The sequence below is a fragment of the Salvelinus alpinus genome, chromosome 2 (assembly GCF_045679555.1).
Source record: "Salvelinus alpinus chromosome 2, SLU_Salpinus.1, whole genome shotgun sequence".
NCBI lineage: Eukaryota > Metazoa > Chordata > Actinopteri > Salmoniformes > Salmonidae > Salvelinus > Salvelinus alpinus.
The window spans coordinates 91,552,797-91,565,806 of NC_092087.1; the positions used below are offsets into that span (position 1 = coordinate 91,552,797).

The window sequence follows — 13,010 nt, forward strand, 5'->3', positions numbered from 1 at the left end:
AGTACTTTACACCATTGGGCGTGACATAGACACGTGAACGTTGTCAAAGAGGGCAGACATACAGCCACAGGTACGGGACATCATGTCCCCATCCTGGTCCTTGAGGCTGTGGGACGCATACACAGACTCGGTATGTCCCCAAGCAGCCGGAACTTGCGCTTAGGTGATGGCACCTCCTCCGGCGTGTTTCTCCCACTCTGGCCACAGGTTCCAGCGGGGGATCTGGACGCTGCTGTAGGGGGCTCGGGACCCTCGGTGCTGCTCGGCCATAAAGGAGCGTCTTCATGCAAGAGGTCGATTTCTGAATCGAGGGGTTCCATTTCGTGCCGTAGGGGTGGTGTCGCCACAGGTGTTATCGGTGACAGCAAGGCTCGCGGCAGAAACTCTTCAAATTCCACCATGGTCGAGCATATCCCGGAGTCATGACCCTCAACGGTTGACGGTTCTGAGGTGAAGTTTCCTAACTGCATGTCGCGCACTAGGTCAGCCAGCTTCAAGTAGTCCCGCCACGGGTCGAAACTCTTGTTTTCGGACTCCGTGTAAGGCGGTAGGTCTATGAGTTGACAAATCATAGCGTTCATTCTCACACTTGTATTTTTTATAGCCCAAAAGACTAGTGTCTGATAACGATCAGAATGTACCAGAATAAAGAACGCTGGGTCTCAACTGACAACTCAACTGAAGGCAAATTTGAGAACGTTCACGTTTTAACCTGTCGGTGTTTCGTTAAACAGCCAATCAGATGGCGTTGTGCGGAGTCCGTGGCACGTGACAACAGCCAATCAAATGGTTTCAAACTGACAACTGCTAAATTGGTCATTTTAGAAGATCAACTTTTTGGGATACAATTTTACACCTCACAATATTAAAAACTTCAAATATAACTGTTTAATATATTCTATGTTCTAAATTGATAGGACTTCTAATTCTTAGTTATAGGAAGCTGTTTGATAATAGCCTATTTTAATAAGAAAATATCAGTAAAATAACTATTAAAATTCAAAATTGCTTTTTTAAATATTTATTTTATTTCACCTTTATTTAACCAGATAGGCCAGTTGAGAACAAGTTCTCATTTACAACTGCGACCTGGCCAAGATAAAGCAAAGCAGTGCGACACAAACAACAACACAGAGTTACACATGGAATAAACAAGCGTACAGTCCTTGCTGTTCACTACGACCAAAACGATTTTATAACACAATGGAAATGACAAAGGAACAACAACTGAAACAGACAATATTATAAAACATACAATGGAAACGACATAAACAGCATCCTACTGAAATGACCAGTCCAGGCAGGGACGGAGACAGGAGTTGGGGGAGTCGGGGTTTGGAGAGAGGGATGGGGACGGAGGGGAATACAGGGATTGGAGGAATGGGGAGATGGAGGAATTTTGTTACAGTCAAATAAATACACACGCAACAATCTACACAAAATACCATCTGTTATCACATAAGATCAATGATTACCTCAATCACCAATAATGATTTTCCCTTTGGGGTGATTAATACATTTACGTTGAAATCCATCGAATTGAAGAAAGACGGCAAAGAAGGATTTAAACAGTTTAGTAACGAGGTCTGCGTCTTAAATGACACCCCATTCCCATCCCAAGTATCAACCCAGATTTGAAATGAAAGTGTGTGAAGTTATATGGGCCCAATGTTATAATAATAATGCAGGTCTATAAATCACATTTTATTGTGTCACATACACATATTTAGCAGATGTTATTGTGGGTGTAGCGGAATGCTTGTGTTCCTAGCTCCAACAGTGCAGTAGTATCTAACAATTCACAACAATACACACAAATCTAAAATTAAAATAATGGAATGAAGAAATATATAAATATTATGATGAGCAATGTCGGAGTGTCTGTGTATATAGTGCAGCAGCCTCTAACTTGCAGGGTTGAATTAGCATAAAAAGCTACCACCCGGTTGAAGTACCGTTTAAGGGTTATTTTCTTCTCCTCTGTCTTTCCTAATGCTGAGGACATCAGTGTGGAACAGTATGTAGTTACTGTGTTTTGTAGAACGTGTTATAAAATAACTGATTACTAAGGTGAATCTTTGGTTATTGTACATCTCCTCATCTCAGTCGTGGCTCCATGAAACATGTTGCTTTTATAACTAACCAGTCTAAAAATATTCCCAGCATAAAGATCACCTTTACCACTAAGATCTAAAGTCCACCTGTAGACAATGCCCTATATAGTGCACTACTTTAGACCACAGGCCTATATAGTGCAATATTGGCTTATGAATTGTTCCGACTTGAACTGAACTTGAACACAATCATGTCGGAGTTACGACTTCCCATTGTCCAGTGTCCCAGGAGAATATGAAGCCAGCATTATGCAGTATTCAAGTGCTAGTCGGTACTAGGAAACTGACATTTCTGACTCGCTAACATGATTGACACCGTAATAATCATAATGAATCGGCCTTGGAAGAGCCACAAGTGTCAACCAACATAATTCATTATTTTACATTAAACTGTTTAACTTGTATTAAATGCATTATGAAGAAAATTGTGTGTGTCTTTTCTCACAAATTCTGATCAGAAAGTCTGCTCAGAAAAATCGAAAACAGTATATATAGCAATACAAACACCATTTATAAACGGGATTAAATAAATACAACATTAAGGTATATTCATAACGTTCAATAATGAAGAAAAAATTGAAATATAGGCTATCGTGTTTAAATTATTGTCTTTTCTCACGAATTAAGTAACAAAAAAAATGCTGAAACACATTATGTACATGCACGAATTGAACGTGTGATTGTGTTGTCAAATTGGCCTGAACCGGTTTTGAGTGACCATTTACAATTTATTTACAATAAATTTACAGAATAATAGCAAACCACTCAATTCAATTGGACACACGTCAATTCACGGGAGACTGCCAGGGTTGGGTCACTAACCGTGATTTACAGAACAGTGGTGATTAATGGCCCATCTCAGGGTCCGAGACAACAATGGTTTGATGACTGTCCATCTGTGGAGCATTCTAGAAGGACTGATCCAGAAAGCTGGTTGTGTGTCTTCTACTGCCCTACTTAGTCTGTTCATTTGGGAGGTAAATATTGCCTATTGACAAGATTGAAACGGTGTCTGTTTCCTTACATCAGTGTTTCCCAACTCCAGTCCCCCAACAGCACACATCGTTGTTGTAGCTCCAAGTGGAAAAAGTACCCACTTGTCAAACTTGAGTAAAAGTAAAGATACCTTAATATAAAATGACTCAAGTATAAGTGAATGTCACCCGATAAAATACTACTTAGTCTAAAAGTTAATGGTTTAAAATATACTTAGGTATCAAAAGTAAAATTTGTAAAGCAAACCAGATGGCACCTTTTTGTTGTTCTTTATTAATTTACAGATGGCCAGGGACACACTCCAACACTCAGACATCAGTTATAAACGAAGCATGTGTTTAGTGAGTCGGCCAGATCAGATGCAGTAGGGATGTTCTCTTGATAAGTGTGTGAATTAAACAATTGTCGTGTCAATTTTACACCTCAACAATATTAAAAACTTCAAATATAACTGTTTAATCTATTCTATGTTCTAAATTGATAGGACTTCTAATTCTTAGTTATAGGAAGCTGTTTGATAATAGCCTATTTTAATAAGAAAATATCAGTAAAATAACTGTTAAAATTCAAAACTGCTTTTTTAAATATTTATTTGATTTCACCTTTATTTAACCAGATAGGCCAGTTGAGAACAAGTTCTCATTTACAACTGCGACCTGGCCAAGATAAAGCAAAGCAGTAAGACACAAACAACAACACAGAGTTACACGTGGAATAAACAAGCGTACAGTCAATAACACAATAGAAAAAAGTCTATATACAGGGAACTTCCTTGCTGTTCACTATGCTTCGACGTATATATATAAATATATATATATATAAATATTATGCTGAGTAATGTCGGAGTGTCATTGACTAAAATACAGTAGAATAGAATATAGTATATACATATGATATGAGTAAAGCAGCATGTAAACATTATTAAAGTGATTAATGTTCCATTATTAAAGTAGCCAGTGATTCCATGTCTGTGTATTTAGTGCAGCAGCCTCTAACTTGCAGGGTTGAATTGGCATAAAAAGCTACCACCGGGTTTAAGGGTTATTTTCTTCTCCTCTGTCTTTCCTAATGCTGGGGACATCAGTTTGGAACAGTATGTAGTTACCGTGTTTTGTAGAATGTGATATAAAATAAATCATTACTAAGGTGAATCTTTGGTTATTGTACATCTCCTCATCTCAGTTGTGGCTCTATGAAACATGTTGCTTTTATAACTAACCAGTCTAAAAAGATTCCCAGCATAAAGATCACCTTTACCACTAAGATCTAAAGTCCACCTGTAGACAATGCCCTATATAGTGCACTACTTTAGACCACAGGCCTATATAGTGCACTACTTTAGACCACAGACCTATATAGTGCACTACTTTAGACCACAGCCCTATATAGTGCACTACTGTTGACCACAGCCCTATATAGTGCACTACTTTAGACCACAGCCCTATATAGTGCCCTACATTTAGGAAATACAATTCCATTTGGGACACAAACATGATGTGCAGACAGGGACACCTGCTTTGAGGATAACACAGTGCCACCAACGAGGCCACTACCAAGGACTGTGTGTTCTCCTTCTCCGTGGCCGACTTGAGTAAGACATTTAAGCATGTTAACCCTCGCAAGGTTACCGGGCCAGACGACACCTCGCTGATACTTAAGACACACAGGAGTAGCCAACGCAGATACTATTGTTATTATTATAGAAGACATGCATAATAATAAACAAACATACTATTTAAATATAAGGTTCTGTAAAGTGAAATTAGATTTAACGTTAAAGTCGTATACAGCCAATCAAATGACATCACATTTTATTCGTCACATGCGCCAAATACAACAGGTGTAGGTAGATCTTACCGTGAATTAATTACTTACAAGCCCTTAACTATATTTCTTAAACTGCCTAGTTGGTTAAGAAAATATTTACTAAATAAAGTAAACAATGAAATAAAAAGTAACAGAATAAAATAACAATAAATGAGGCTATATACAGGGGGTACCGGTACCGAGTCAATGTGCGGGGGTACAGGTTAGTCCAAGTCATTTGTACATTTAGGTTGGGGTAAAGTGTCTATGCATTGATAATCAACAGCAAGTAGCAGAAGTGTAATAACAAAGGGGGGGAGGGTGTGTGAATGTAAATACTCCGGGTGGCCACGTGATTAATTGTTCAGCAGTCTTATGACTCGGGGTCGAACCTGTTAAGGAACCTTTTTGACCTAGACTTGGCGCTCTGGTATCGCTTGCCGTGCAGAGGCAGAGAGAGCAGTCTATGATTTGGATGACTTCAACCATTTGTTGGGCCTTCCTCTCCAATCTAAGTAGTATACACGTTGGAAAGTTTAAAAAAACACACAAAAACAAGAAACAACCCTTCTAGATCTATTAAAATACAAGTATAACACTAAAATAGTAGCTAGCGCAGTAACGGCCTGGACCAGAGCTAGCGCTATCACTTGACATAGACCGACCTGTAGGTGGTTTCCACCCGCGGACAGAAGCGCTTGGTGTGGGCTTGAGCCCCGGTGGCCCCGCAGAGAGAACAGTCTATGATTTGGATGAATGGAGGCTTCAACCATTTGTTGGGCTTTCCTCTCCAATCTAAGTAGTATACACGTTGAAAAGTCAACAAAAACAAACAAAACAAGAAACCACCCTTCTAGATATATTAAAATACAAGTATAACACTAAAATAGTAGCTAGCATGGTAAAATACAATTACACAAAAGTAGCTCAGCACACCACGTCATAAAACAGAAGTTGTGTTGTTGTCAATAGTAATGTTCTGATAATAGTTATTTTAGTACTGTAGACTTGCAGCTCTACAGTTAGATTAGAGCATGTCGTTATAAAATAAGAGTCAGGAAAACAAGTCTCAAAACAAGACAACACTTCCGTTTTTTTCCTCCCCAAAGTAGCAGGGAGAAACGTGGATAAACGTCTAATTCTGCAGTGAGAGTTTGTTGATAAGGGCGGTTCAGTAGGCGACACAGTAAGAGGTTGGGAGGTTTTACAAAAGCTCACAGCAACATGTAAAGACCAAGTTAGTTTGGTCACAGACAGACAGAGACATTTACACTTTAAAGTAAAAACAGAAAACTCAAAGCCACAATGTGTTGTAAAGAACAAGTGCACGGGCATGCAAATAATCACAAACCACACGTTATAAATACATATAAATAAGTGAAACAAAGTTGAAAACACACGAGAAAAAGTAAAGGCAATAAATAAAACAAATCACACGACTAACAGGCTATTACATAGTCTACAAACTAGTCAGCCTGTTCCAAACGACTTCTAAGCTAAATATCCACTCGTAAATCCTCTTACAACTGTCCGCATCCAGTGTGTTAGAGACGCTAAAGGAAGTCGCCAACACAACAGCAGTCTCTTCAGCGCTTCTCTCGCTCTGGTCCCACCCATCTCGCAACAACAAGTTGACTATGTTAGTAGGTCTAGAGGTTAGCGCAGTAACGGCCTGAACCAGAGCTAGCGCTTCTATCACTTGACATAGACCGACCTGTAGGTGGTTTCCACCCGGGGACAGAAGCGCTTGGTGTGGGCTTGGGCCCCGGTGGCACCGCAGAGAGGGCAGATATACTGCCGGAGGTACGGGCACACCACGTCCCCATCCTGGTTCTTGAGACTGTGGGACTCAAACACAGACTCTGACTCCCCGTTGTGTTTGCAGAAGCTGCAGATCTTGCGCTCAGGCGATGGCACCTCCTCCGGCGTCTTGGAGCGGGTCGCATTCTTTCTCTCCCTCTGGCCCCGGGTGCCCACGGAGGGTCTGGACGCTGCTGTAGGGGGCTCGGGACCCTCGGCGCTGCTCGGCCATAAAGGAGCGTCTTTACGCAAGGGGACAATTTTGGAACCCAGGGATTCCTTTTCGTGCCGTAGGGGTGGTATCGTCACCGGTGCTATCGGCGACAGCAAGGCTCGCGGCGGGAACTGTTCAAATTCCACCATGGTCGAGCATATACTGGAGTGATGACCGTCAACGGTTGACGGTTCTGATGTGAAGTTCCCTAACTTCATCTCCCGCACTGCGTCCGCTAGCTTCATGTAGTCCCGCCACAGTTGGAAAGTCTTATTTTCGGACTCCATTTTCGGTAGATGTTGGAGTTGATAACTAAACGATGCCATGGTTCAATGAATTGAGAACTAAACTGAAGGCAAGTTGGACAACACGCAGGTTTTGACCTGTCCGTGTTTTGGAAAGCAGCCAATCAAATGGTGTTGTGCGGGGGCCGTGCCAAGTGACAACAGCCAATCAAATGGTTTCAAACCGACAGCTGCTAAATTGGTCATTTTAGAAAATCAACTATTTGGGATACAATTTTACTCCTCAACAATATTCAAACACTTCAAAGATAATTGTTTAATCTATTCTAGGGTCTAAATTGATAGGACTTAGATTATAATACTTAGTTATAAGATGTTTTATAATAGCCTATTTTAATAAAATATCACTGAGCGGGTGGCCTTCTTTCTCTGTTAAAATTCAAAACTGCTTCGACTTCCTTGCTGTTCACATTTCTCCTGGCTCATCGAATCATTCCAGTAAATATTGGTATTGGTACTGCGGAGTTGGAGGGATGGGTGGAGGGAATGGGGGTGAAGGAGAGGTTGACGGGTAATGTTTCGGAGGACGCATGGCTCTCGAACCTCGCCTCTCCGGAGCCCGTACTGGAGTTGCAGCGATGGGGTAAGACTGTAACTACCAATTGGATATCACGAAATTGGGCAGAAAAAGGGGTAAAAGTCAAACAAAATAAAGAATGGTCTTACTGAAGAGCTCAGTAACCTCAACTGTTATTATTTTTGGAAGATTGTTTTATTTTTATCCCCCCAATATTGCGGCCCACCTGCAGTACCCAGCGATAACCACTGACCTAGATATTTCATCTGGTTTCAGGAACATTACTGGTCAGTTACATTTATCCATCTTCCTAGAACCAGTACACTATTTTAGAACTTTGTATTCGCTTGTTTTGAAGCCTACGATAAACCCTTATTCCCCATATAATGCACATGTGGCCCTGGTGAAAAGTAGTGCATTATATAGGGAATGATGCCATTCTCTGTCTCTCTCTTCCCCTTAACTAGTGAGAGAGAGGAAGAGGAGAAAGAGGAAGGGCATGAAGACGCTACAGAACTGGTCTGTGGCCTGATCAGAGAACTCTCCTACCTAAAGTGAGTCTTCCTCTCTTTTCCCTCCTCTCCCTCCATCCTTCTACTTCTTCACCACTTTCTCCTAGTGATGACCTTTGACCTAATGAACTTTAGAAGTCAGCCTGATCCGCCCCACAGATCTCTGAGCTCTGATTGGCTAGATGGCTGTCTGCTCAAATGGACACATAGATTAGGATCTCTCCTCCTTAGTTAACACAGGAGAGGAGGAGAACAGGGATGAGGTCCTAACCTTAGTTAACACAGGAGAGGAGGAGAACAGGGGATGAGGTCCTAACCTTAGTTAACACAGGAGAGGAGGAGAACAGGGATGAGGTCCTAAACTCTCCAAACCCTCCTCCATCTCTTCTCTCTCTCAATTCAATGTTTCAAGTGAAATAAAAAATGAACAGTAAACATTACACAACGTTTCAAAAGAATAAATACATTTCAAATGTCATATTATGTATTCTAATGAAATGTGTACATAAAAGGTATTAAAAATGACTGTAAAACCACAACGAGGACATCGACCTATCAAGTAAGTTTTCATAAATCGTCGGGTACAGTGCAAGAAAAAGCATCAAAGTAATTTGAAGTAGCGGCATTAACTCATGTCCACATTTACAACATAACACGCACAGGGATTTATTATTTAAATAGGCATGTCAGTTAAGAACAAATTCTAATTTACAATGACGGCCTAGGAACAGTGGAGCCTTGTTCAGGAGTAGAATGACAGATTTATACCTTGTCAGCTCGGGGATTCGAACTTGCAACTTCTCGGTTACTAGCCCAACGCTCTAAACACTAGGTATGTGGCACTGTAGTACAGTGCGCAGCCTCTGCATTTATAGCTACCATTCGGAAGAGGGCGTAAAAGCGCCTGGCTCACTTTATTTTGTGGCTGGTAGTTGGCATGGACCAATTTGTTGCGTAAATTGCGACCTCTCCTATATACAATATATGGTGGGTCCTTAAATTCAGCTGGCAGAGCTGGGTCCGATGATAAAACATGTCAATGTGTGTCTTGACAGCATCTCCCACTTTGCGCGAGTTCAAAGTATATGTGGTGGTGAACATTACAGTGTTCTTTAGCTAGTGGGTCAATTTTGTAGGACTCCATCTCGTGTTTTCCCCATCGCCAAATCAAGCTCCAGCCACACATTGCGGAGAGTAGCGGCTTCTTAGAGCCCTATTGCGCACCGCTTCTTTTTCTAGATTGTCCGGAGTGGAGTGGCATATACGGCGCAGACTGAAAAACGAGCTTCTTGGAAGTCCTCTTTTTAAACGGCTCGGCGTGGAAGCTGTTCGCCTGTATTAGAGTATTTATGTCCGTTTCTTTTCTATACAGAGTTGTAAACAGGGTTCCATTTGATTTCTCAATCCACATATCGAGGTAATGAACACGTTTAGTGTCACATTCCATAGTGAATTTGAGATTGGGGTCAGTGTCATTGAGTAATGCCATACAGTCTGACGGCTCTTCTCCCGTTACCTTCAGATTTTGTGGCATAGAGAAAGTCAAGATATCAGACAGGGGAGGTTGATATAAATAATACTCTTTGTAAAAGAGAATGTTTTGGGATTTTCACCCTCCAGACATTATTGCCTAAAGGTCTTAATTAATAATGAAATGTCCGTGCATGTTATGCTGTAAATGTGAACATGAGTTGATGTCTCCACTTCATATTACTCTGACGCTTTTTCTTGCACAGTACGCGATGATTTATAAAAACTTACTTGATGGGTCATGTCATCGTTGTGGTTTTACAGTATCGTTTAATACTTTATATACACACCTTATAAGAATACTTATGAAATGCACATTGTTATATGTGGTAACATACGCTTGTGTTCCCTGTACTCCAACCCCATTCGATGCATTGAACGGATGTGGGCGGAGCAATGTCTACATACGGGTGCAAACTAAAAACAGCTCTGAGCAAGATCTCGAGGCCGATGCTTAAAGCTTAATGAAGAGCAGTGGCAGGTTTATTACGTTTTCTCATCTTATTCAACTGTTACCAGGCATCTGCAACAAAGATAGCTCAGATGTTCCATTGCCTTTGGAATAACTAACCAGTCTAAAAAGATTCCCAGCATAAAGATCACCTTCACCACTAAGATCTAAAGTCTTCCTGTAGACAATGCCCTATATAGTGCACTACTTTAGACCACAGGCCTATATAGTGCACTACTTTAGACCACAGCCCTATATAGTGCACTACTTTAGACCACAGCCCTATATAGTGCACTACTTTAGACCACAGCCCTATATAGTGCACTGCTTTAGACCACAGCCCTATATAGTGCACTACTTTAGACCACAGTCCTATATAGTGCACTACTTTAGACCACAGCCCCATATAGTGCACTACTTTATACCACAGCCCAATGGCCCCTGATCAAAAGTAGGGCACTAATTAGGAATAAGAATGCCATTTGGGACACCTTTTTCGGGACACCTTTTCAGGGACACCTCGCTGATAATTAAGACACACAGGAGTAGCCAGTGCAGATTTTATTGTTATTATTATAGAAGACATGCATAATAATAAACAAACATACTATTCAACATAATGTTCTTTAAAGTGAGATTAGACTTAACATTAAAAGTCCTGTACAGCCAATGTAAGATGCAGAGGTTGAAAAGTAAAAAAATATATAAAAAAATAACACTTCTAGATCTATTGAAGTAATTAAAATACAAGTATAACAGTTTAAAATAGTAGCTAGCACGGTAAATGAGACATACAAAGTAGCTCTGCACACCACGTCATAAACTAGCAGTTGTCTTGTCAATGGTAATGTTCTGATACATGTTATTTTAGGCCTGTAGACTTGTAGATGTACAGGTAGATTAGAGCATGTCGTTTTAAAGTCAGGAAAACAGTCTCAAAACAAGAAAACACTTTTTTTCCTCCCCAAAGTAGCAGGGAGAAACGTGGATACACGTCTAATTCTCTAGTGAGAGTTTGTTGATAAGGGCGGTTCAGTAGGCGACACAGTAATAGAGGATGGGAGGTTTTACAAAATCTCACACCACCAACATGTAAAGAAGCAGTTAGTTTGGTCACAGACAGACAGAGACATTTACACTTTAAAGGGAAAAAAAACAACCACAATGTGTTGTAAAGAACAAGTGAACGGGCATGCAAATAATCAAAAACCACACGTCATAAATACATAGAAATAAGCGACAATAGTTGAAAACACACGAGAAAAAGTAAAGTCAATAAATAAAATCACACGACTAACAGGCTATTACATAGTCTACAAACTAGTCAGCCTGTTCCAAACGACTTCTAAGCTAAATATCCACTCGTAAATCCTCTTACAACTGTCCGCATCCAGTGTGTTAGAGACGCTAAAGGAAGTCGCCAACACAACAGCAGTCTCTTCAGCGCTTCTCTCGCTCTGGTCCCACCCATCTCGCAACAACAAGTTGACTATGTTAGTAGGTCTAGAGGGTAGCGCAGTAACGGTCTGGACCAGAGCTAGCGTTTCTATCACTTGACATAGACCGACCTGTAGGTGGTTTCCACCCGGGGACAGAAGCGCTTGGTGTGGGCTTGAGCCCCGGTGGCCCCACAGAGAGGGCAGATATACTGCCGCAGGTACGGGCACACCACGTCCCCATCCTGGTTCTTGAGACTGTGGGACTCAAATACAGACTCAGACTCCCCGTTGTGTTTGCAGAAGCTGCAGATCTTGCGCTCAGGCGATGGCACCTCCTCCGGCGTCTTGGAGCGGGTCGCCTTCTTTCTCTCCCTCTGGCCCCGGGTGCCCACGGAGGGTCTGGATGCTGCTGTAGGGGGCTCGGGACCCTCGGCGCTGCTCGGCCATAAAGGAGCGTCTTCATGCAAGAGGTCGATTTCTGAATCCAGGGGTTCCATTTCGTGCCGTAGGGGTGGTGTCGCCACAGGTGTTATCGGTGACAGCAAGGCTCGCGGCAGAAACTCTTCAAATTCCACCATGGTCGAGCATATCCCGGAGTCATGACCCTCAACGGTTGACGGTTCTGAGGTGAAGTTTCCTAACTGCATCTCCCGCACTGCGTCCGCTAGCTTCATGTAGTCCCGCCACGGTTGGAATCTCCTGTTTTCGGACTCCATGTAAGGCGGTAGGTCTATAAATTGACAAATCATACCGTTCATTCTCACACTTTTTTTTAATAGCCCAACAGTGTCTGATAACGATCAGAATGTGCCAGAATAAAGAACGCGGTGTCTAAACTTCTGAACAGTGCGATGTGTTCAATTAATTGACAACTCGACTGAAGGCTTGACAACATGCATCTTTGGGCTTGTCCGTGTTTTGGAAAGCAGCCAATCAGATGGTGTCGTGCGCGAGCAGTGCGGAGTCCGTGGCACGCGACAACAGCCAATTAAATGGTTTCAAACTGACAACTGCTAAATTGGTCACTTTAGAAGATCAACTATTTGGGATACAATTTTACTCAATATTAGAAAACTTAAAATATAAGTGTTGAATCTATTCTAGGGTCTAAATTGATCGGACTTCTAATTTTTTGTTATAGGAAGCTGTTTGATAATAGCCTATTTTAATAACAAAATATCACTGAGCGGTTCGTCTTCTTTCTCTGTTAAAATTCAAAACTGCGTCGACTTCCTTGCTGTTCACTACTACCACCATTAAGTTATTGTAACATTTCTCCTGGCTCATCGCGTCAATTCAGTAATCATTAGTAGAGAAGGTACGTGT

At 41.5% G+C, this 13,010-nt stretch overlaps 2 protein-coding genes and 1 pseudogene across 2 annotated transcripts; all 3 read right to left on the minus strand.

Moving 5' to 3' along the window:
• Positions 1 to 43: 43 nt before the first annotated feature.
• Positions 44 to 581, minus strand: LOC139551486 (nanos homolog 3-like; annotated as a pseudogene).
• A 5,967-nt stretch (positions 582 to 6,548) lies between these two features.
• Positions 6,549 to 7,287, minus strand: LOC139551502 (nanos homolog 3-like). The gene has a single exon (XM_071362883.1). The coding sequence runs from the start codon at positions 7,254 to 7,256 to the stop codon at positions 6,612 to 6,614; it is 645 nt and encodes a 214-aa protein (XP_071218984.1). The 5' UTR covers positions 7,257 to 7,287; the 3' UTR covers positions 6,549 to 6,611.
• Positions 7,288 to 10,791: 3,504 nt separating this feature from the next.
• Positions 10,792 to 12,582, minus strand: LOC139551519 (nanos homolog 3-like). The gene has a single exon (XM_071362884.1). The coding sequence runs from the start codon at positions 12,440 to 12,442 to the stop codon at positions 11,795 to 11,797; it is 648 nt and encodes a 215-aa protein (XP_071218985.1). The 5' UTR covers positions 12,443 to 12,582; the 3' UTR covers positions 10,792 to 11,794.
• Positions 12,583 to 13,010: the final 428 nt, after the last annotated feature.

Coding starts and splice junctions, on each gene's coding strand:
- LOC139551502 (XM_071362883.1), bottom strand. CDS start 7,256: ATGGCATCGTTTAGTTATCAACTCCAACATCTACCGAAAATGGAGTCC.
- LOC139551519 (XM_071362884.1), bottom strand. CDS start 12,442: ATGAACGGTATGATTTGTCAATTTATAGACCTACCGCCTTACATGGAG.